Source organism: Octopus bimaculoides, chromosome 2, assembly GCF_046866305.1.
Source record: "Octopus bimaculoides isolate indiv1 chromosome 2, ASM4686630v1, whole genome shotgun sequence".
NCBI classification, from domain to species: Eukaryota; Metazoa; Mollusca; class Cephalopoda; order Octopoda; family Octopodidae; genus Octopus; species Octopus bimaculoides.
In genome coordinates this window covers 109,477,056-109,503,191 of record NC_142929.1, presented here as the reverse complement: position 1 = coordinate 109,503,191, position 26,136 = coordinate 109,477,056, and the positions used below count along the sequence as shown (strand labels likewise).

General features: G+C 33.4%; 1 protein-coding gene across 1 annotated transcript in view; it reads left to right on the top strand.

The window, feature by feature from the left end:
- The first annotated feature begins 6,906 nt into the window (after positions 1-6,906).
- The window catches only part of LOC106876266 (uncharacterized), a 53,830-nt gene continuing 34,600 nt past the window's right edge, over positions 6,907-26,136 (top strand). Inside the window, exons 1-2 of the mRNA XM_089347481.1 lie at positions 6,907-7,217; positions 8,790-8,892. Of these exons, the coding sequence (XP_089203607.1) occupies positions 7,125-7,217; positions 8,790-8,892 (196 nt within the window). The 5' untranslated portion in view covers positions 6,907-7,124. The remainder of the gene's footprint in view (positions 7,218-8,789; positions 8,893-26,136) is intronic.

Sequence of the window (26,136 nt, the reverse complement as noted above, 5' to 3'; positions counted from 1 at the left end):
GCAACTATATTCTCAAAATATCCCCTTCTACTGCTAATTTGAGGTTTATTTCCTATGCACTCTTAGTGTTTATTGCTCCTTCATATATGCCACCAGGTCTACTTCCTTTGTTGATCTGTCCATATCACTTCATCTCTTGTGTGTCTATAGTTTACATTGGGTGCACCTTTTCTACATTTTGAGCAAGGCCATTTCTCTGATGAAAACAGAGTTCTGCCTGTTTTCCGAAGGGTCTTTGCGATGTTAATTTTGTGGCCCTGTGATTCCAGGTTTTTCCTACACACTTTCATTTCTGATTCTACTACACATTCATCTATAAAAATGAGATCATCAGCATAAAGAAATTTCTGCAGGCAACTGGTTTTAAACTCCTCTGCACTGGCCTGGAGAACTATGACACATAGAAGAGAATTGAGCCTCCTACCTACACACTAAATTTGTTGAAAGCTCCTCTGTACATGGCTTGTATGGCTCTCACAAACAATTCATTTACTCCTAACTTCCTCAGTAACCAGCAAATCACAGAGCAAGAGACCCTGTCAAAGGTTTTCTCTGGCTTTGCAAATACTAAAATACAGCAGCTTGCTTTTACCTAAGTACTTCAGCAGTTGTCTCACTAAAAAGACATCATCTGTAGTACTTAACCTTGGTAAAAACCAAAGTGCATCTCATCTAGTCTAACTCTCTAATTAAGCAAAGTATAACTCTTTCCATATATATATATATATATGTGTGTGTGTATAATATAAGGCACATTGGGCTCACAAGCATGAGGTAGTGAGTTTGATTCCTGGACTGGAGCAAGACACTTTATTTCACATTACTCCAGTTCACACAGCTGTAGAAATGAGTTGTGACATCACTGGTGCCAAAAAGTATCTGCCTTTGCTTTTCCCTTGGATAACATCAGTGTGTGGAGAGGGGAGGCTGGTATGCATGCATGGGCAACTGCTGGTCTTCCACAAACAACCTTGTGCCTCAGAGGAACTTTCTAGGTGCAATCCCATGGTCATTCATGATTGAAGGGGGTCCCTTTACTCTTTATATACATATATATATATATATACACACACACACTTATACAAAAGTTCTTGATACTTGAAATTATTTTCTCTTCTCATTCAGAGTTGATCAAAATTGTCACCAGGTAAACTTATTTCAACAAATTAAAAATTTATATTAATGTACAAAATTCATGCCACTTTCTACGCTGAGTCATTTCTCTTAATCCATCTTTGTTCTAATTATGCTAGTCCATATATGTTTTCTACTCTTTTTGTATATATCTAAATTTTACATCTACTGAAGTTAAAGTGGAACAAATGATGATACTTATTGAGGCAGAAACTTGTGTCCACAGTTATCCTTTTATCTCCAGAAAAATAGGTTATTTTTCCTTTTTTCAATGGCATGTTGATTCCAGAGAATTCTTGAGATTATCTCCCCTCCTCATTCAGAGTTAGTCATGATTGCCACTAGGCAGTTGTTTATTGTCTCTCAAAGGAAAGATAATTTCAATAAATCAAAAATTTATCTTGTGTGATGTATAATGTACCTTTATTTGTCTTTGTAACATGACTTCATGTCACTAGCCATACTGACTTATTTATCTTTGCTCAAATTTGTTTTATATGTAATATCTAACTAACTGTATGAATAAATAAATAACTACATAATATATATATATATATATATATATATATATATATATATATATATATATATATGTATATATATGAAAGGTCAATTGGGAAAGCAATGCTTGTTATCGCCACAATTGGAGAAACCAAGAAAAGGAAAGAGTGGGTATCTTAAAAGAAACATGCATCTATCATGTTGAACTTAAGGAAGCTGCTCAAGAACACACTGCCAATATATTGAATGGTGGGGTTTTGGTTTGCTGTATCTATGGATGTCTATTAAGAGATGGACTCTTTAGTCACAAGTGTGCAAAGTATAATTTTGTCTAAGCACACAATGCTCTTAATGGTCAATGATGGTCTCCTCAGTCACAAGCGGACAGCTATCATATATCTTTCATCTTTAACTTGTTTCAGTCATATGGCTGTGGCTTTGCTGGAGCACCGCCTTTAGTCATGCAAATCGACCCCAGGACTTATTCTTTGTAAGCCTAGTACTTATTCTATCGGTCTCTTTTGCCGAACCGATAAGTTATGGGGACGTAAACACACCGGCATCGGTTGTCTAGCGATGTTGGGGGGGACAAACACAGACACACATATATACGGTGGGCTTCTTTCAGTTTCTGTCTACCAAATCCACTCACAAAGCTTTGGTCGGCCTGAGGCTATAGTAGAAGACACCTGCCCAATGTGCCAAGCAGTGAGACTGAACCTGGAACCATGTGGTTCGTAAGCAAGCTACTTACAACACAGCCACTCCTGTGCCTATATATATATATATATATATATATATACACACACACATATATATATATATATATATATATATATATATATATATGTATATATACGCACGTACATATACACACCCATATTTTATATATATGAATATTTTCTATTTCCTTGGGTTAACCAAAGCCATGTGAGTGGATTTGGTTGATGGAGTCTGAAAGAAGCCTGTTGTGTGTACGTATGTGTGTATATATATATATATATATATATATATATATATAGAGAGAGAGAGAGAGAGAGAGATATCAAACTGTATACACTATTTTGTATGTGAGTTGGATCTAGCCTATATTATTATTGATATGTATGTAAGAAGTATATATATATATGTGCATATATAGATACACGTTTGTATATATATAAAGATATACACCCTATATATATATACGCACTTACATATATACACCCATATTTTATATATATGAGTATTTTCTACTATTGTCTTGGGTTAACCAAAGCCATGTGAGTGGATTTGGTTGATGGAAACTGAAAGAATAAGAATATAAGTAAGAAGCATATAGGTGTATATATATATATAGATACATGTGTGTGTATGTATATATATATATCCATGCATGCATGGAAGGTGGACGTTAAATGATGATGATGACGATGATATATATATATATATACATATATAAAACTATATACACCACTTTGTGGGTGGGTATATGGAAGAATATGTATACAGGGAGAGGGTAAAGATACCTACTAACTTATTGTTTTCTAATTGTTTCAAAAAAGGATATAAAGGCTAACTTTAAATAGAGGTTGACTTGAGTGTAGAATAGAGGCAGTTGTTTTGTCGCAAAAGACAGAGGGTAATTTAGATCCTTCAAAGAAACAAATTGTTGATAATTACTGAAATAGTCAGTCTTAATCTCTAAATGCTTAATTTTCTTCATTTTGTTTTGCACTTTCTTCTAGATAATCTGACCATAAGGATAGAATTGTAATTTATAGTCAACATGGATGTCCCCGCCCCTTTTTTGTCTATTTCTTTCTTTTGTATTTTGATTTTAATCGTGTTTTGTCTGTCACTATATTTCTATGGGTTTAGTTTTGCCTATAAACTGCTGGAAATAACATACAGCTTTGGGTATGCATTCTCACACTGAGTGAAATGGCAGTAGGATCTAATGAAGGTCTTATTTAAACAACCACTTGGGGAGGGGGAACTTTACACCTTAAGTAGATGATAATGATTACACAACATCTCACCAATGCACTACGAGTGTAGAATGTGTCCAAACAATTGTTGTAATTTTAAATAAAGAACATCATTCATTCCATTTTCTTTCACTTATCTATATATATATGTATGTGTGTACTTTTTTATTGATATCACATGATGGTTGTAAACAAGCATTACCATGCTGATTGTTTCTAGTCTTTAGTGGAAAGTATATCTAGCCATGGGAAATGTTATTTACTTGGAAACAAGTAAGGGTTTGCAGTAATAAAGGTATCTGGTTGTTGAAGCCATTTGAGTTTGAGGAGTCACCTATACTGCTAAGCCCTTTATAGGTGCGAAACCAATGGTCACTCTATGACTGGCCATAACTTTTGACTTCCTAAAAAATATATTACTGCTCTAATGCTTTAGAGTGTGCTTCTTTTTTGGATGTATTAACTATTGATAATAAAAAAAAAATATATATATATATATCAATGTAAGATCCCGGGATTGAGGTGTACAAAGAAAGTTAGCTTTAAGCAATCTGTAGTGAATATTAAAAAAAACAACTTTCAGGAATAATAGTGGTTTACTGAGATGGAAGGCTGTGGTATTTTTCGTTTTGTTGAAGAACGGTATGCTGAAAAAAGTTATATATCCTTGGCCTGAAAAGTAGCTGGTGTTATACACCTCACTTGGATTTTACCACTTCTGAGGTTCCACTCGCTATGAAACATATGTAGCCTGGGATTTCCCATACTCCATTCCGTAACTCTTGTGTGTGTGTGTGTGTGTATATATATATATATATATATATATATACACTCACATACATACACACAGATATGTGAGTTAAATATCGTGTGTGTGTGAATAGATGTAGAATGACTGAATGGTTAAGAAATTTTCTATGCTCTTGAGTTGACGTACATCTTGTGAGTGAATTGAGGAAAATGGAAAGGGCCTAACAGTTTAATGGGTGGATTGTGCCTGCCATTCAAAAGGTACTGCCTTATCACATATTGTGTCACTTTCTGTTTTTTATTTGTTCCTGCAAATGACATTAAGAGTACACGTGTCTGTGGAATGCTCAGGCTATAAGAAGTTAAATCAAGAGTAGGTAATTCAGTTGAGCGAACAAAATCCTCATCGACGAACGACGGAGATCCACCAACCTCACACATTTTCACACACACTGAAAAGTAGTGTCTACGAATAATGTTATTAAAGAACAGTGCCAGAAATTATCTAGAGTGCCAAAAATCGTAATTTCTTTGATGTGTGTTTTAAGCATCGTAGATTACGAATTTGAACAAAATAAATAAACAAATATAAATGACGGGGAACACCACCCCTTTTTGTGTATTTTTTTTTTAGTTTACAGTTTGTTTTGAAAAATTATCAGGTTTACATTTTAAAGATCTGAGATGATTTACCAAAAATATTTGTAACATACATCTGAGACAATTTCAGAAAAAATGTCAAAACAGAAAAATTACGAAAAGGGGGTGCAACCGCGCAATTTTAGATTTTTTAATTTTTTTTTAGCACATTTGTAAATTGACGATGTTTAGAACATACACATCGAAGAAAGTATGATTTTTGGCGCATTACATAAATTTCCGACGTTTTTTTTTAGGAATACACATTACGCGCGCGCACGCACGTACACACACAATACACGATTTTTGTGTGAGAATGAATGTTCTCTCACCTATGCATGCCCCTCGATACAATAAAACGGAAATATTCAGTATGAAGAAAGAAGAAAAACCTCTTGGAAATAAATACGCAAAAAATGCTTATACAATTAAAAAAAACTTCTATGGAAAGCATTACGAGGAAACTTTTGAAAACTAAATTTAAAGCAAAAACAAAACTAAACAAAAACGGAATAAACTGTATTAAACCATTAAAACAGTATAAGTTAGACTTTTCAAGATTTCGCTTAATAAAAATATATATTATAACATTAAATGGCAATTTATTTCCTTGTCTTAGCTTTTTTTTTAATATCCTTGCTATTATTTTGACCTGGTATTTATAATTTCCATTGTATTATAGTGAAAAGTTGAGTAATCGTTTCTATTTTCTGAATTGCTTTCATTTGGAAATCCTACAACCTTAGTCATTTAAATACAATAACGTGTGTGTATGTACTGGCATACATATATAAAGATGTTACTGGGAAAATATTTTAGGTTAGAGATATCGCAAGAGACAATTACGTAGTGAGATCCCCGAATGAATTACACGTTTACTCATTCCCATAGATACGAGCGTGTGCTTGCATGGTTTGCATACAAGTATGTAAATGCTTGTGTGGTGTACCTTGATTAAAAAATATATATATAAAAATTCCATAGCATTCAGAGAAAAGTGTAAAAGTGTTAGGATCAGCCTACTCCGATAGTTAGCAACTGCCAACTGAAGGGGTAAAAAAAAAAGCCCCAATTAAATATATAGAGAAAATATAATCAAAAGCAGTTTAAAAGATTGTTGTTGAGAAAAAATCAAAAACATGAAAAAAAAAAAAAAAAAGATGTCAGTCAGTATAAAAATAAAATTAGGTAACAGCAGGCCTCGCTGTGCTGACGGACTTAGCTTCTGGTAACTCTATCGAACAGTTGGAGAGGAAAATGCCGTAGAAGTATGAAGGTTTTTTTCTTTTTTTTTCCCTGCTCCGATCGGTCAGTCTCTTGCTTTTTAACTGTTTCTCTAGCAAGAAACTTGACTTAGACAAGAGCAAAAAGGAACAACAACAAAAAGAGAATGTATATAGAGTGAGCGATTATGGACAAGAGTAGAAAGAATGTGATGTAGAAGTCAAGAGAGGAGGAGTGAAAGGTAAGAAAGAAGGAGGTCAATAAGGGAAACGGCGAAAAGAAAAATAACAATCGGAGAGGGTGAGAGAGAAAGAGAGAGAAGTAGTAAGGGAATGATAGAGTATTGAGGGAAAGAGAGACGAGGAGAGAGAAGAATTGTCAAATAGATATTGACGGAGAATTTTAGTGTAGAGAGTGAGTGAGATGGAAAAGTAAGTAATACATTTAGCGAATCTGTAAAACAGCGCAGGAATTAATCAAGGATAAGAAGTATATGAGGTTGAGGTAGAGAAGAAGAGGGAGGAACTAGAAAGAGAGGTAACATAAAAAGGTAAAGGACCGTAAGGGGAAAGGTTGATAACGTTTGTTAATAGTGCACTCTAAACGGGAGAGAAGGAGTGGTGAGAAGAATGTAGTGATAGATATAGAGGAGTGGAGATATGGTAGTGTGAGGAAGGGGAGGTGTGAAGGGACAGAAATAGGTGGAGAAAACTGGAGTCACGTGACAGGCAGCCATTATGTTAAGCTCACGGAATGAAGGTCTGGCCAACAAAACTGGAGGGCCGAACTTAAGCCTTACTTAAAAAAAATTCAACAAAAAACATTAAGAATATAAATAAATAACCAGAGCGGGGGTTTATCTTCCCCCGCCAAACGATTCTTCTGGCAAATAAAAAAAAATAAATTATGCCCGGGCCCGTGGAAAGATGGCTTGAAACGTTTATGTGCAAGCAATACGCGGATACTTTTGAAGCTTATGGATTTAAAACGCTGCAGTCTGTAAGTACAGCAAGTGTATCTCTGGATAGATGTGTAAATGTTTGTTCAATAGAAAAAGATTTCTTAGTAGTTTCTAATGAAAAAATAATAAGCTGGCGATATATATGTGTGACGGCTGCTAGGGTCAGAGGAGGCGCCACAACAATCTTACTAGTTCCTATGTCTTGTTATCCCCTTTTATTGCTGACACCGAACCCTTTCGTCGCTGCTTTCACCAGCCCTGCGAAATATTTTCATTTACGTCGACTCTAGCGAAACTAATAAAGTATATTTTTATTCGAATTTATAAATCTAGTGACTTCTGTAATCAACATCATGGAACTTCTGAGAAAGAACCTTAAGAAGGTAACAAAACATCTGGACCTGAATAGCATAACGCGAGTCGTTATAGCGCTTCTAAATACTGACATTTTTTTACTTGTGTTGGTGCTAGCCTGAAACATAATACACCATTGAAGTAATGTGGCAATCTTTAGTTATGATATACTTTTCTATTGTGTCAATCTGTAAGAAACGAACCGATCTGTTCCTTTAGAACCATCAGTCTAGCTTGATTCTCGTAATCTGTGCAGCTATGGTGGAATTGATGCCTGTTACATTATAGATGTGTCTCTTACTCTCTATCTGTAGTTAGTACATTATCTTTTTTTTCTCTCTCTCCTCCCCCCTTTCATATCTCGTTCTACCTATTTATTAAATTCGAAGTCATTATTATATCAACATTATTTACTTAAGGTTCTTATTCAGCACGAAGTCGTAAGTAGCAGAGAAACAATTTAACTTCCAATAAAAACATTGTTGACCGGCATTGGTGTTCGATTTTTTCCCCCCTCGTATTGATCAATGTCTTACAACATAACTGCTATGTTTTCTCCAAGATTTCACTCGATTTTAAAGTAGCCTATTACGAATCGCGATCTAAACATACGCGCGCGCACGCACATATTTGTGTATGTGTGTGTGTTTATTGATCCGTGGTGTTGGTAATTCCACATTGAAGCTTCGATGAAAGTGTCTCATTCGGTAAATACTCCATCACACCCCACCCAACCAGTCGCTCTGTTGTCGTCGCAATCTCTTTTTCTCTTTCTCTCTCTCTGTTCTCGCTATGTGCCAGTATTGTATACTGGAGACTGGAGAGGTGGGGAGACCCTCCACTTACTACTACGATGTAGTAGTAACCATTAAGCGGCTATCTGCAACATTTCCGAATCTAGCTTTACTGCAGAGAGGTCCCAAGGACATTGCCGACGATTTACACAAGTTTATTTATTCCTTGCGTCTGTCTCTACTCTATTTACTATACTTCGATTTTCATTGACAGTGATCTTTCTTTTTATACGATTTGGGATGCAATAGTGCATGTGCCATTGAATAAGTAGTTACTCTCACTTCCTGCTAGTAGTGTTGTGTAGCGGAATAGAAGTAGCTTTTCTCTCTAACGTTGTATATATGAACATTTTATGTTTTTTTTTAATTTTTAGACCACGTTCGATTGATGTGCATAACTTATGGTCGTTTGTTTTTGTTCTTTTATAATGTTGCTATATGAACAATGTATCTTCTCGACAGGTATGTCAGCTTCAACTCCACCAGCTGCAAGGAATGGGTGTTGCCCAAGAACACTGTGAAAAGATACTGGAAAATGTTCATGTACTCAGACAGACTTTAATAGGTAAGCGGTACCAACTTAAAAAAAGTATACAAGATGCTACAGTCTTTTTTTAAAATTCATATATATAAATTTAAAGGCTGACTTAATAGTTGTGCCGTTGGGATTGGTAAACTTGTTGATCAAAATCTAGCGGCGGTATTTAAAACAACATAATGTTCATAGATAGTTTCCTATTCAAAATTCGTGGACCCATTCGTGATAAGCTATTGTTTATAATTTTACTTCCATAGATTGAACAATAACATGTAAGGCTGGACTGAATTACTTCGTATCCTAGCAACTGCTAACTGTAATTACAGTAGAATATACCTGCAACTTGCCAGTGCACATGGCTACTTAAAAGTGTTTTTTTTTCCCCTCCCGAATTATCAGTTAAACTTGATTTTCTTTATAAATAGCATTACCATTTCTTTCTCTAGCCACAATATCGATTGATTTAGTATTCTAACTACTAACCATTTATTTTCTTCATTCATTTCATAAAACACTGCATGCTTCTTCAACTCATCTTGAACATTTATTTTATTTAAATGAATTGTTAAGATGAATTTATTTCCTCTCAGAATGCTCTGGTAACAAAACCATTTTCAGTTTCTATATTATTTAGCATGATGAGAGTGCTTCTTTTGCTCTGTGGTTTCCAACAAAGCTTTTAGCAACACAGATTTATATGCGACATAGCTGATGTGTGCATTGTTTCAGCCTTTTCGACATAGACCACTCATCTACATTTTTTTTTCTTCAAGGAACAAAATATTCTTTCTGAGTATGCTTAAATGAAATTCCTGGTAGTTATTGCAAAGTTAAAAACATTATTCATTAAAATAAATATATTTTTCACATTTGTTGCTCCATGGGTTGTATAGTTTTTGCAAATTCATGATTACAATAGTTTCTGAAGTAACTGTTCTAAAATTTGGTACCGTTTCCAATATCTGTTCATCCATGAAACAGAAACTGTACCAATTTTAAGTTGGTGTACAGTTTAGAGTTTACTAGTCCAGACAAATCTAAACTAGACATTAAGCTTAACTACAAACCATTTCTTCTCTACTTTTTGTTATTAAACGGCTAAAGTTTATTTAATTTGTTGCTAAATACAAAAGACTATATTTAAACAACAACTAACTCTATACTACTTAAAAGCATTTTTGAAATATTTTTTGGCTGTAGATGACAAATATTTCAGCTAAAAATATGTAATGTCGTTGACAAATTAATATTCGAAAGGACAAATTTAATTTTCTGTTTGAAATTTATTTTTCATAAACATGGCCTTTTTCAGGCTTGTGGAACCAGTATTATATTGCTGTGTATTTTACCTTGTACCAAACTCTTTTATATGAAATGGTGCTTGTAGCTGTCCAGTTAGTGAGTAATCTGCTTTATCTTGGTGAAGAGGATAAAATATCAGACTACCGTTTCAGTTTGGTTTCCATGCCTATCACTCATGGTCATGAGTGTTAGGTAATGACAAGAAGAGTATGATTGCAAACACAAGCAACCAAAATGGGCTTTCTCTAAAGGATCTCTGGAGTAATGTTACTCAACAGAGTGCATGGTTTGGAGATCAGAGTTTCTCCAGTTTGAGCTGGTACTACAGACATATGATTAGAATGTTGCAGGAAAGGATCACAAGACAAATTCTTCAAGTTAGGCCAACCAGCTGGAGACCTAGAGGTTGACCAAGAATGAGATAGTTGGATAATATCCATAATCTCAGTTGGCCACACTTGGGAGTCCATCAAGAAAATGTAATGATGGTTACTTCTGATTAGACCCTATGAAGGAGGTGCCTGAGGACTCCTACCCCCATGACCCTTCCAGGAATAGAGAACAGAGAAACTGGATAGATGGATGGTTCTTGGTTTGTCAGAATATATCATGCTGCAGGCATTATGTATATCTAGGAAGGTAATCAATTTAACACACAACAGTTTTGCAAACTGGAAATAGATATTATACCTTCTCTGGGAAAGTTATTTGCAATAGATCAGCAGTTTATCCAAAAGAATAGTTTTGTTTCATTCACCTCGTGTTATAAGAATCTGACTTGAACACTGGGTTCTTGGAGCTTAAGTGGTCACAAAAATATCTAACTTTATTTTCTAACTAGCCCATAAATAAAAATTAGCAACTATGCACACCATATCCAGCCTATACTCCTCTCTTCTCCCCCTCACCTTTTGGGTGTAGCAAGGGTTCTTAGCACCCAAGGTAAAAACCACTTTAGAAACCCCTCCTTAATTAACAAACATTGTAAATCAGGAAATTTTATATCCCTTCTACTTTGCTACACCTTTGCTCATTTCTAAACAAGGTTTATCCTCTTTTTAAGAGTTAAATTCATTTTTCTGTATAATGAAGACCTTTTTTTAATGATTTGTTGGGAGTTTCTATTGCTGCATTTATATGTCCTTCCATGTACTCCTCTTTCAAATGGTGTATTAACTGTTTTTCAACTATAAACACAACAAAATAGATGTAGCTGTATAATCAGAGAATAGTATGAATAATTTGTAATCACATGGTAGTGTGATTTTTTTTTCTTTAAAAATGTTTGTACCTCATTCAAACTATCCTAAGTATTAGCTGTAACTTCTGATATGTTGTGACCAATAATTTTTTTCATAAAAAGTTCTATTCTAGATTATAAGTTATTATTAGTTGATATTTATTTTTCTTACTTTGCCCCTAATGCACACAGTATCTAGTTTACTTTGTACTGAGCTATAATTCATATGAAGAAAAGAAATCATTCTTATATGATTCTTTGTATTGCAATCCAACATCTTATCAAGTATATTTTACCAGTTATAGTTGTATAAATTTTAAAATGCAATTTCAGCAATTTATGTATTAATAAAATACATTTTCATAGAAGGTTGATTTTTCTCTTGTGGAAAAAGTAACTCAGTTTTACTATATATTTATTATATTGGATATTTCTTGTACATAACAATTATCTTTTGTTAATTATTTAAGTTACCTTGTTTATGACCCCTTCACTCATAGGCTAACATTCCCACTTCAGTGTGATTATATATAAAGTTCACAAACATAGATTACATTGCAAGTTAAAAGAAGAGAAAAATGTAATAGAATAACTATTATAGATATGTGTACATGTGTGTATAAAATGTAAAAATTAGAATAATAACATACTTATACTAATACATATAGACATGTCAGTACATACACACTATTCATAGAAGATGACTGTTAAACTGTGTGGTTCTCTAAGAGAAATAAACAGTTTTAGTGCCTAAGTGTACTCGTTATTCTTCTCAGATGTCAATAAGGTAAACAACTTTTTGTTGGATGAGTTGATGTTTCTGATGCTGTTGAGTGTGTATCTTGAAAAAACACACAAAGCATTTCTAGTAGTTAGTGATTGATTAATTATTTACATAATGCATGTCAAATATTTATACCTACATCCATTTTGTTTTTGTCACTTAAAATCTATTATTAAATGGTGTTGTGCAATGCTTTTAGTAAGAGGCTGAAAAGTTTCTGCTTCATATTTGTGGGAAAAGGACAGACCTCTTCAGTGGTAGAAAACTGAAATTTATTATTTGGTTTATAATTCTGAGGCTGACTTCTTTCAAAAGATGATAATATAAGGCAAGCCTGGATACGTTGTTATCTTAAATTAAATCAAAATGGGTATTATGTCCTAAAACATATTAATTTACTGGTTTCAGCCTTTGGATTGCAGCCATGCAAGAACATTGACTTCAGGTGTTAAGTCAATCATATTGACCCCAGTACTTATTTCAGTCTTGCATTTATTTTATTCATCTCTATTATTTGTTGAACAGCTAAGTCACAGGACATAAAATAACATGACATAAACACAAGCACTGACCCATATTGTCATTGTCATTTTAAGTCTCCTGTTCCATACAAGCATGGATCAGATGAAGCAAATTTTCTATGACCTGATGCCTTTCTTGTCACCAACTCTCACCTGTTTCCAAACAAGGTAATTTTTCCCTATGACTAGGCATGTTTTTCATGCATGATTGAAACTAAACATCTCTTCTTTTGTAGTGACACTTGTTTACAAATATCACATGATGTCAAACATCATGTGATACTTGTAAACAAGCCTCACTATCAAAGATACACACACACACACATTCAATATATATATATATATAGAGAGAGAGAGAGATATGTTTCTTTGTATGTATGTATATATGTATTTTGTTCTACCAATCCTCTCACAAGGCTTTGTTTGGCTTGAGGCCTTAGAAGACACTCAGTGTTCTGTGTTGTGTGATTGAACTCAGACTGCATGTTTTCAAAGCAAGCCTCTTAACTACATAGTCATGGCTGCATTCATAAAATACTCCAGGAATGTATGCAAATATCTAGATTTGTAGTTAGTCAACCTATTCAAAACCAGGAAAATTTACCACATATAGGAAATATTAAAACTAGTTTTGTTCTAATATTCTTCTGAATATTCTGTTTATAGTAAATTCCTTTCGAGCTACTTCAGTGCAGCCAAAGTTGGTATATTCAGAAAGCATATTGACTGAGATGGTGCCAAGTTCCTATTATTTTGCTTCAAAAGAAACTGCAGCAATTAAAGCTGGTCAGATGATATCTTGTATACCCTATACTAAAAGCAGTGTAATGTTACTATCATGTATAATACTGACACAATAGGTATTTGTTTTAAATACACATGTATATTATTAAGTTACTTTGCTTAATGTCTTTTCATACACATACATAAGCACTAAGGAATAATATGTACTTTCATGTAGTCGTGCAATCTACCAGAAATAGTAGCCAAATTTTCTTCAAATCACACATTACATACTTTAGTATGTAATGGATACATTGCCTCTAAAAATAGTACATTTGCAGCTAAACTCCTTCGATCATAAATCTTCTTGATCAGGAATTAAACAACTTGTATTTCAAACATTAAAAATCCATAGCTCTCTTGTGAATTTTTACTTGATAGCTTATTAAGCTCTGACTCAAAACTATAATTTATGCTTATTATTAAATAACAAGTATCCATCAAATGTATTTAAATTTATTGATTGTATTTCACATTTAAGACAGAACAGTACTTCATCTTTAATATCCGCTTCTCCATGTTGCTGTGAGTTGGAATGTCTGTAGTCAACACATCATCAGTCATTTTGGTCTTCTATCACCTTTTCTGCGAGGTCCAGTGTCCAGAGAGCTCACTAGTTCTTTTTATATCTTTCCTGGTTTACTTTTTCCTTCCTCCACTGCTATGACACACACACACACACACAGAGAGCATTAATTTAGCACTCACTCATTTATTTGCATTACATTGTTATATCAGTGCATTTGCTCCCTTAGATTTTCTTTTTATGTGTGCTCCCACTACTGACTGCTTCAGTGTATTGACACATCTGAAATTCTGGTTCTGTGCAGCCTGCTAAAGATCCAACTGCACCTTTTGTATATCCATTGTTTGCACTGAGTACACAGTAACAAATTTCTATGTACTTCCTCTCTACATCTCAAGCATGTCAACTTCCTAAAAGTCATTGAGATTTTGTACTTTCTGTTATTAATTAGCACTTTGGTCTTAGCAATGTTGACCTTTTAGCTTTTGGATTCTAGATCTTACATCTAAGTTTGGAACTTTTATTGCAACCCAACAGATTTTAATACAAGAACCAGCTGATTAGCTCATAAAAGTTTATAAGCACAACCAACCCTTAAGTATTGTGTTATAGGTTTTTAAGAACTAGAATGACGGTGGATACCTCAGCATTCATCAAACTACAGAGCAAGGAAACTTGTCAAAAGGCTTTTCCTGGTTAAAAAAATTTTTAAGATTTGTATTTGTTTAGCATTTGCAGATGTTGCACTTGAAATATAACAACCGTAATCCTGCAATTTAGCACAAATTCATATGTCATCATATCGAAGCTAACTCTGTTCACAAGTCATCTTTCAGCATTACCTGATTAATTAAGAAAGAAACAAGTATATATCCAACATAGCTTGAGACTTTCAACTATTCAGTGGTTACTTTAGAAGACTTGCTGTTTTTCATGCCTTTGAATCCTTAATAAACTTATGAAGTAGAACCAATACTGTATCCTCTGTTGGATCCACATAAAGTGATCCCTTACTATCTCACTCAGCATTCAACATGTCATAGTAGCTTTTATTTCTCTTTCCTTTAGCTGTAACTGAGGTCAAGTATACTTTTGGTTTTGGGTATACTTCTCTCTGATTACAGCCTAAATGATATGAAAAAAATTACCTGTCAAATCAGATCATAAGGAAACTTCTTTTCATTTTCTTTCCTAGCTAGATTCATCTAAAATTTTACTTCTCATCTTGCTCTTTAATATTACTGCTGACACATAGCTTTTATAACCCTAGCTACTGTACTGTACTGCCACTTAGCTTTTATAATCCTAGCTACTGTACTGATCCATTGTCAATCATTTCTTGCCTAGTTGGGTGTTACTCCATTCAGTGTTTTGCTAAAAGTTGTGTTAGGAATGCTTCACTGTTCTTTCTGCTTACAGATTACAAATGTATATTAAGGTTTTTCTATTTAACATATGCTGTATGTCATTTTTAAAAAAGCGTTAATAGTAACTTTATGGTTTCAATTGAATTAAGTCTGATAAAATATATAACTTATACACCATATGAAATACAGAAATTTTTACAAATACACACTTCAATTTATTGTTTTCACAGAATATGCAAACTACCACAAATTTATTTTGATTCTGTCATACATATATATATCACCTGGACCAGCCAGGCTGTCTGCTGCCTTGTTGGCTCTGCTGGCCACAGCATTTGCTTCATTCCCCTCATGCTTTCCTCATTCTCTTCCACATTTTTCTTAAATCATATATATATAAACAAATAGTAAATGAGTATATGCATATATACGTACAGGTATGTGCGTACCGACATCCACCTGTATGTATAAGTGCATATCTGGGTACAGGAAATTGCAAACAAAATGTAGACGAGAAAACACACAAGCCACATAGAGAACATTCTACTTCATCAGCTACCCCCGTTTTAACACCGGCGTTTCGAAGAGCTGGGCATATATATATATGCTTATTCTCCTTTCACTCGTCTTTTCACTCTCACTATACTATATTGTTGTAACTAAGAAATGTAGGAGAGCTTTTCTCATCACTGTATCATTCTTCCAGAAGGGCTAGGGATGTCCCTAGAATTATCTGACTCTCATCTTTCCAACACTCATCCTTATGACACTAGCTTTCTCATCAATCTCAGTACTTACATATATAAGGGACCACATCAGATTCGCATGTGTTCTTTACACTCTACCATTACCCCTATACTTCCTTGACCCCTTTTATTGACATCCAACATTCATTCTTACCATTTATCCATTATTTTCATCCCAATTACACTGCTTTTCTCACCCACCCAGCCTTGTTCTTAAATCATTGCTGTTTTATTCACTTCCTCAGCTATGTAGCACAAGTGAATGAACACATTATAGTGTTGCAGACTCTCCAATCAAATGAGGTACAAGGTATCCCTATTACTGTTCATACACTATGAATTCACCTAAGCTGGACATTTTGTAAAGTGGTTGGCAAGGAAGTAGAGATGTGGGATCAAGAGGGCTCCTGTAGCCTTGTCAAGAATTTGCTTAAGCCTTTCATTCACTACAGAGTATAGGCCATCAACAACTTTTCTCCATTGTTTTTAACTCTGAGCTCTTCTTTCTGCTATTCTGCAGTTGGATCCCTGCTCTTTTGGCCTTGCGTCTTCCTTTCAGATTTTGCAGCACTGTGTCTTATGTTTTTTTTCTTGAGGGAAGGCCTTTCTCATCCAGCTCTTGTTAAATTTTGACTTGTCATTGATGTTTCTGTAACTCTGTTTTTTTTTTCTAGGTAGGAGTGTTGGCCGTATGCAAACCTACTTTTATCTCTTGGAAGAAGTGGTCCATAGTAATTTAGTTCTGTTGTTCTCAACTAGGATCTATATAAGATTTTGCTGTTAGAGGTTATGTGCAATACATTGATTATGCTTCTACAATACACAAAGTATTTTAACAATTTTTTTTATGCAACTCCTTATAGTATTCAATTATAGAAATATAATGAGATTTCTTAAACATCAAATGGCTATGAGGATCCACTAGAGTAAAGTAGGAATCATAGGAGTCCATCAGCAAAAAATGGTTGGAAACCTCTGATCTAGTCTCTATCTTTTGAACAGTCTGGCATGGGAGGCTCAACTGGGAGCTTGCACTTTGCCTGTCATATCTCAGGATTGTTGAGGCTCACAAGCCACTGCAACAAGCTCTAGGCCAAGTGATGGATTGTTGAGAACATAGCAACTTTTATGGTATTTGTGCCACAATAAAGTGTACTCTCTATGTGGTTTTAGTGTTAGGAAGGGCATCTAGCTGTAGAAACCAAATTAAAATGAATCATGTGAGCAAGATTTAACCCCCCAATTCATCTAGGAGAGCAGTAACTATGAATAATATATATATATATATATATATTGTATGTTTATATATATATATATATTTATATGTGTATATTTATATGTATGTTTATATATATATATGTGTATATACATTATATATACGTGCATGGGAATTTATGCATGTTGTATATTGGATGTGTATGTACAAGAGAGAATTTCTTTATTTCATTTGTGTAGTATTAATCATTTGTGATAAGTTTTCATGTAACTTGTATAGGTTTTGTTGACTTCAAATGTTAGCAATGATAAAATTCAGCATAAAATCTATTTGAATTTGGTGCTAGTTTTTCTATGGAATAAGTATACTAGTATAGATCCATTGAATTTTTTTTCAATAACTGTATTTTCTATGTTCAGTTGATTTCAGAAATACTCTTATCAAGGTTTTTTATAATTTTACTCTGGGTAAACTCCCTTGAAATTTCTTAAGGCATTTATCATTCTTCCATTTATTTAATTTTAATGAATTTTTTTTAATGAATTTTGAAAACCAGCTTTCTTTTTTTCATAATTTATTTTCTGGATTATTAATCTGATTTTAGTCCTAAATTAGACTGAGTAGTGCATGGAATTGTTATTTTAGTTTTTTTTTTTAATTTGTGACTGTTTTGGATTTGTTGGATTCTTCTTGATATAAATTTTCAAAATTAGTGTAATACATTTTTCTTGATATTGGTTGTAGTTTATGAATGCTTTTCTTTTCATCAAGAAATTTGGATGCTCTGATGACTTTCAAGAGTTACTATTTTTCAGTCATTTAACTCATAATAGTTTTATTATTTCATCCTCCTTATCATTTCACATTAAAGAAGTTCTTAAAAACAATATATTCTCATCCCTTTTCAATTATCTGTGACCTGTCTTTTCTGTTGCATATAAATCAATTGCAGACAGATTTGTTTAATTCAGTTTATTGTCATTGTATATTTTAACTGACAATAACCATGTATAGCAATACATTTACAAGAAGCAAATAAATTAATATCAAATATATGATTACATTGCATTAGAAGTAGATATCTATACACATACAGAATGTAATTTATATAACAACACTTGGAGTAAAAACTTCTTGAACCTGATTGTGAGCATAAACGTATGTTGTGATCAGACCCCTACTTTCTAGAACTTAACCATCCAGTGTCATCATCATTCTTTAACATCCTCATTCTATGTTGGTATAAGTTGGATGGTTTGACAAGGATCTGTTAAATGACAACCACTTTACAGTGTGCACTGGGTACTTTTTCCATGTTACTGACACTATTGAGGTCACCATATAGCTCACAGACCAAGAAACCTAGGGAGGAAGGAATCTGCATCTGTGTGTTAGATGGTAGTTAAGGTATGAGGGAAGAGGTTGGTGTAGAGCAGGTTCTCATTGTAAAGGACCTACTTGCTTACTCACATTTAGAACACTGAAAATGAATTAGAGATATCTCCAAAGAGACAGACAGTAGTCTGTGTGTGTATATAAGTATACACACATATACACGTGCGCGCATGCACAAACATATATATAAAGTGAGTACATAGTGTTGATGATCAGAGTAACAATGTGTACATTTATCTTTAATGTGTTCCTTTACTCAAGAATGTGGAAGATACTTACTGTGAGGCTCTTGGAAAAAAAAAATCTGGCTGATTTTTATACAGGAAATCTAGAAGGAATTTTTCTCCAAGACACGTCCCACACCAGTAGATCATAATATATCTCTTTAGCTCATTCAAGTTTTCAGATGTCACTAGCTAGCTTTCACTGATTTAACAGTTATTGTTTCTAGAACTTCATTTGTCCAGTATCTTAATTTCTGTTTGCAAATTATTTCATCTAAATATTCTCTTAACATTTCTAATTATTTAAGTTTCAGTTGGTGTAAGAATCAAACTTAAATCATCACTACCACTTTCTCCCAGATTTACTTTTGGTCTAGCACTTTAGTGATGCATGTTCTGTCGGTATTGGTCATACATCTACATTATAATCCATAATGCAATTATATCATTTCTGCATGTATTAAACAGTATCATTCATGCATGTCAACTTGTATTCACTTTCCTTATAAATTACTTATCAAATAGACCGTAAATCTCTAAATGATTGAATTCAGCAACTATTTATCAAGAGGCTAAGTTTCTCAGTAAAATATTAATTTTAACTACGTTTTCCTTCTACATATTTAGTAACCCTTTTGTCCTAAGCACATAAAACTTGGTCCTTTTTAGAATAGCAGTGACCTGAGAAAACTGCTTATTCTTAGATAAGTGTTTTTCTTTTGTAGTAAATTCACTAAGATATAAGCTTATACTATCTTTTTTCCTCCTGGTGTTCTATTCATGTCAGTTTTATATAACAAAAGATGTACTTTTTATCATCTGATCTCTGTGGTATTCCATTCACTACCTTTCTATGAATAAAATATTTTGAAAGGGCTTATTTACTCGATTCATTACTTTCATACTGATTCTTCAGGAAAATGCCTGTTCCTTATGGATTGCTGTCTTTAAGAAATGAGAAAAGTAAGAAAACAAGTACCATCCTAGTGTGGATGTCAATAAAATGTAATTAGTAAATTCTTAGTAACTTAATCAAAGGTAAGTTGAATGAGGAATACTTGTAGGCACTACATAAAGAAAAATATTTAATACAATGATGCTCCAGCTTGGCCTTAGTTGTGACAGCTAATCCAAACTAATGGACAAGGATTCTTCACCATTGTTTAACCATTTAGCATTCAATCCAGCCATATCTGGCCCAAATATTCTACCTGTTCTATGTTCAATCCAACCACATTCAGCCTTTCATACCTACCTTACATTGTCATTCTAAAAGTAAACAATCACATCTTTGAAATCCTGAAGCTACAAGATTATACATGATTAATTCAAAATAACGTGAATAAATAAGCAATACATTTGACAGGGTAATCTGGGTACTGAAGGGTTAAAAAATACAGTAAAATTGTTAGAGCAATGGAGATTGTGGTTGGCTGCATTTGAATAATTCTTGAGTGTCCTGTTTGAAGAGCACATTTGATTTTGTCATAAATAGCTTACAGCTTCTTTTAAGTAAACATTGTTTCTGTATAATTGCAATTTTATTCAACAAACTTACATTTTCTCCCTCTTCTATCATTGTGTCTCTCTAATCACACTGGCTACCCCCATCACATAGGCCATTCAATCTCCATACCAACAACCAACTTGCAGCTATCTAATACTATCTCTGTCACCCTCTTTCCCATGTTCTCTTTCTTTTATTGCTCTCTTCCTTTCCACTATTTGTCTCATTTACTTCAAAAGATAACATGGAGTAGATCAAACTTTTTAGTTTTCTAGTCCTGGTGCTATGATGAAATGTGTATCCAGTATATCCTGAAAAGTGGTTGGTGAATGAATAGAGACAACATAGATTTGAAAGGATCCTTTCTAAGGACAAAATAATTTCTGTTGCTAGTACCATGATAAAATACATGCAGTACATTCTGTGGTATTATGAAAAGCATTTATCCATAGAAACCATGCCAGAGTAGAGTGTATGGTAGAGACATATCTTGGAGAGCAGTAACTCCTAATAAGAACTGATTCAGACTGCAAGAACCCAACAAACCCATGCTATCAGTGAAAGTGGACATGAAAAATGATCATGATAATGCATAGCTTGACAAAAAAATTTCATGCATTTTTATAAATATTACTGAAATTCAGGCAACAACCAAAAAATCATCTCCACAGGATAAATTCAATATAAAACACAGTAAAATGCTATTGTACATTATTTCTTTATACAAATCCAATTTTTATCCCCTGAGTTTACTCTTCACCATCATCTGCATTGACATGAGTTGGACAAGTCAGCTATATAGCAGATAACATATTCTGTATAATCTGTATATATTTACTGATTGGATTTTCAATATCCATTACCATATGTTTAGTCTCTATTTTTTATTTTTTTACATTCTCTAACCAACCAGTATTTTTCAACAACCAAAGGAAGAACCAGTTAATACTTGTATATCAATCACTTACATTGTAATATAATGGATAACATAGTTGAAAGGAAATACATGCATTTCACTTCTTACAATTTATTACTTATTGTTGTTTTCTTATAATTATCTCTAGCTATACAGTCCGGTACATGCATTGTTAAAAATTCTCTTCATTATATATCAAAACCCTTTATAAAATTATATAAAGAAGTTATTGTTTTCCTGTAAATATCATTGATGTGGTTTCTAATTTTATATATCTCAAGGTTCAACTAATATAAGTAATATGAAATACGTTCATTATGTATTTTACACATCTGTATATTTTGGGCTTAAAATATAAAGAACAATGAATTTGTGACCGCCATGTTATGAGTTGTATTAGTTACTTCCCCTGCACATTTATTGATGTTTACCTACATCACGTTTTGTGTTATGCAAAAGTATCTATTTTTGTAATTATAATTAATTACTCGTTGAAATTGTTTTAAAATGATTAATTCAAGTAATTAAAAAAAGTATTTATTTAAACGTAAGAAAAGCAAGAAAAAAATACTTTTTAAAAACTGTGATATATGCCAAAACGAATAGAGGTGGGTGAGGTACAATGAGGAGTTTTTTCAGCGTTTTTGATTTTGAGAAAAAAAACATTTTACTACCTTATATCAGCTGAGCAAATGACCTTCTCTAAATGAATTAAAAACACTAACATATTCAGAACATTATTTCAGAAAATTATCTCTGTTTTTTTGAGCATGTAAAAGACAGTTCTCCAGAATTACATTTGAAAACAGATTATACACATCAATATCTATCCTTAGACATCAGAAAGAACAGAAAAGCAACAAAAATTTTAAATACCTAGATCAAATGAAAGAGGATCATGGAAAAATGGCACATATGAAATTATCAAAACTCGGCTAAATCAAAAAATTCAACATAACATATTCTCTATAGCTTCTTCATGATATATTGGGGTGGCTCTCTTCCCGATATATTTACACACATGCAGTTAAAGAGAAGAAATTATTGAAATTAGTCATTACTAATTTTACCCCATTTTAGACATTTTTTTAAAATTGAAAATTATCAAATTAAATGTTAGTGTGGAAAAAACTGATTTGGAATCCAACAGGGAACAGAATATTGATTTTAAACACCAAAAATTATCTTGATATTCTATTAGCAACCTCATTTACAATCAGATCAAAGTTGAGAACAAATTTCTTGGATGCAAAATGTACCTGTCATCTGCCTATGTTCCAAACTCTCTCGACTTCAACAACAACTATGCTGGTCCATTTTTACTCCTAAAGATGCACTGTAATGATTTCAAACAGGCAAGGAGAAAATGAGAAATCAGAAATTACTCATTTTATCCCTGTTGTTAATCCCCCTGCCCCCCATTTTTAGTATTGGTTTGAAAGTTCTGAAAATTAAGATGCTCGTTATTTTTTTACTTGTTTCAGTCATTGGACTGCAGCCATGCTGGGCCACTGTCTTGAAGTGTTTAGTGAACAAATCGACACCAGTACATATTTATTCTGATACTTATTTTGCTTGGTCTCTTTTTGCCAAACCATTAAGTTATGGGGGCATAAACTAACCAACCCCAATTGTTGAGTGGGGAGGAGGTGCTAATACACACACACACACACATGCTGGGATTCCTCTTAGTTTCTGTCTACCAAATTCACTCACAAAGCATTAGTTGACCCAGGACATAAGACACTTGCCTAAGGCATCACGCAGTGGGACTAAATCGGAAACCACATGGTTACAAAGTGAGCTTCTTAACTAAATATAATCATGCCAATCTTTTTGATATCACCTGCTTTCTAATTACCACACTAGCCTAATGGATTATTTGTAGAAGTTTTGTCATACCACTGAATATTTGACAAATTTCACGATAACAATTGGGAATTTAATACAGATATTTCTGTATACATTCTCAAGTCATAGGTAACCACTCATTGCTGGATATCTTTGATTATGCACGAATGGTCAAATAATTTATTATCATATTACTTTGTTGATGGAAAGACATTAATTTTCTTTTTTAAATATGTGTAGCTTTTTTATTATTTCATTTTGTTAGTAATGTCAGAAAATATTATTTAGATGTGAATTCTGCTGAATATAGTAGTGAACACAATATATTGTTGAATGTAATACTTATCTGATGTAATTCTAATTTCGAAACATAGGACTTTGATGTTCAAGTTGCAATGAAAATATCTGTAAATATGTACAGGTATGGCTGTGTGGTAAGAAGTTTACCTCCCAACCACATGCTTTCAGGCTCAGTCCCACTGCATGGTACGTTGGCTGAATATCTTCTACTATAGTTGGCCCAGGCCAGCCAATCAATGCCTTATGGGTGGATTTGGTAGACAGAAACTGAAGGCCCTTCAGTGTGTCTTTGTGTTTGTGTCTCCCTCCCACTCACACACACTTGACAACTGGTGCTTGTTTGTTTATGTCCCCATAACAAAAGAGACTAATTGAGTAAGTACCAGAGTTTTTAAAAAATGAGTACTGGAATTGATTTGTTCAACTAAAATCCTTCAGGGCTGCACCCCAGCAATAGTCATAGTCCTATGATTGAAACAAGTAAAAGATGCCCATTAATCATGTGTTTTGTAAAATGGTGGTAGTCAGCTTAAAATCTTTGTTTCTATAAGAATATGTAAATATTTATTGTATGCATATATATTATAATTTGAAGATTTGAGAAAATTGTTTTAATGTTAATGTCTGGATAGTTGATATGTCTAAGATTTCCATTTTTTTGTGTACAATCATTTATTGATTATTCTTTTTTTTCTAGTATTTAATAATGAGGATCAACAGACAAAATTTTTCTTTTATGAAATAATAGCAACAGCAGCAATATTATTACCAAAAGGCAATCTTGATCTCCAGCTTAACGTGGAAGTTGTGTTAAAACACAGAATACTGCACTATTTACCTTCAGAGGATCTCTTATGGAATTATGGTGTGTAAAAGCACTTGTAATTATATTGTCTGTCAACGCTATAATTGCAAATGCATTTATGCACCATGAGTCTATATTGAGAGATCCTCTGAAGATAAATAGTGCAGTATTCTGTGTCTTAACACAACCTCCACATTAAGTTGGAGATCAAGATTACCTTTTGATATTAATACTGCTTCTGTTATTGATTATTTTTAGTAAGCCCACTGACTATTTGTGGCACTAATGCCTGAATAGACACTGATATTCTATATATCATTGACAGGAGATTCTGCTGTTATTTCGCTGTCAGATATCTGTCACTGAGAAGCCTGTAGCAGGGCATAGTCACATGATCTGGAAGTACCAGTAACTGTAGCAGACATTTTTCATCTGTTAATGATATAATTTTGAGTGCTTTTATGTACCATGAGTCCATATAAGAAATCCTGTCAAGGTAAATTGCACAGTATTCTGTGATCTAACACAACCTCGGCATTAAGATGGAGATCAGTATTGCTTTTTGATATTTATTCTGCTTCTGTTGCTGTTATTTGTAAATAAGCCTGCTGGCTATTTGCAACACCAATGCCGGAATAGACACTGATATTCTAAAAATCATTGACAGAAGATGTGGTTGCTATGTTGCTGAAGAGTCCATAGTGGGACAAAATCAAGTGATCAGGCAGTTCTGGTGGCCATAGCAGACGGTTCTTATCTGCCAACAATATAATTATGAGTGCTTTTATGCACCACAAATCCATATAAGAGATCCTGTCAAGGTAAATAGTGCAGTATTCTGTGTTCTAACACAATCTCTGTGTTAAGTTGGAGATCAAGATTGCCTTTTCTTTTATATTTGAAACCAAGTTTATAAAACTTGTTGCTACTGTCTTTCTTCTGTCTCTTCTCCTTATATTTTTCATTTAGGATAAACATTGTAACAAGACCATCAGAACTGTTTTAAGGCTTGTTATTTTCATATTTTTACTATGACACTATAAAATCTGTTTTTACTACCTTCACATTTTTATGTACAAGAATGTTGTACAAGTTTTTCATGGTAATTTGTTACATATTCGTACGAAAGAACAGCAAGTTTTACAAATTTTTACAAATGTTCTTTTGAAAGATTTATGAAAGAATATAAATCTTTATGTCAGTTACATAAAAACATTCTAGTGAAATAAATTTCAAAATGAAGATTATTATGATTGTTACTCTAGGGTTATATATTTAAATAATTAATCATCAGTTGAATATTTTCATCATTGCCATTTTAAGATCTACTCTTTCATGCTGGCATGAGTTTTATTTGATAGTGATATCTGGCACCATTCCTAATGTTTGTAGTACAAACATAGATACATTGTGAATGTGGTAAACTTCATGTACTAGATTTTTTTATGTTTTTTACATTGATATTCCCAGGTTAGTATATGTTGGATTGTTTTACAAATTTTGATATATACAGGAATTCTTTCTGCATTTTTTCTTTCTTATAATATTCTTGCTAATGTTAGCCACTTAACCATGAAGGCAGTTTTACTTAGCTGAAGTTTTCAACAAACTAGTAATAACAATGTTTGGATCATGAATCGCTCTGTGTGTGTGTGTGCACGTATGTCCATGTGTGTGATTATCGTTCATTGAGTTTCTCCTCTGGCCCACTGATTTGCTGCCTTTTCACTCTACTTTGTCTACTGTTACCTTAGTGGACCCTGCTCTTCGCTGCACTTATTCACATTC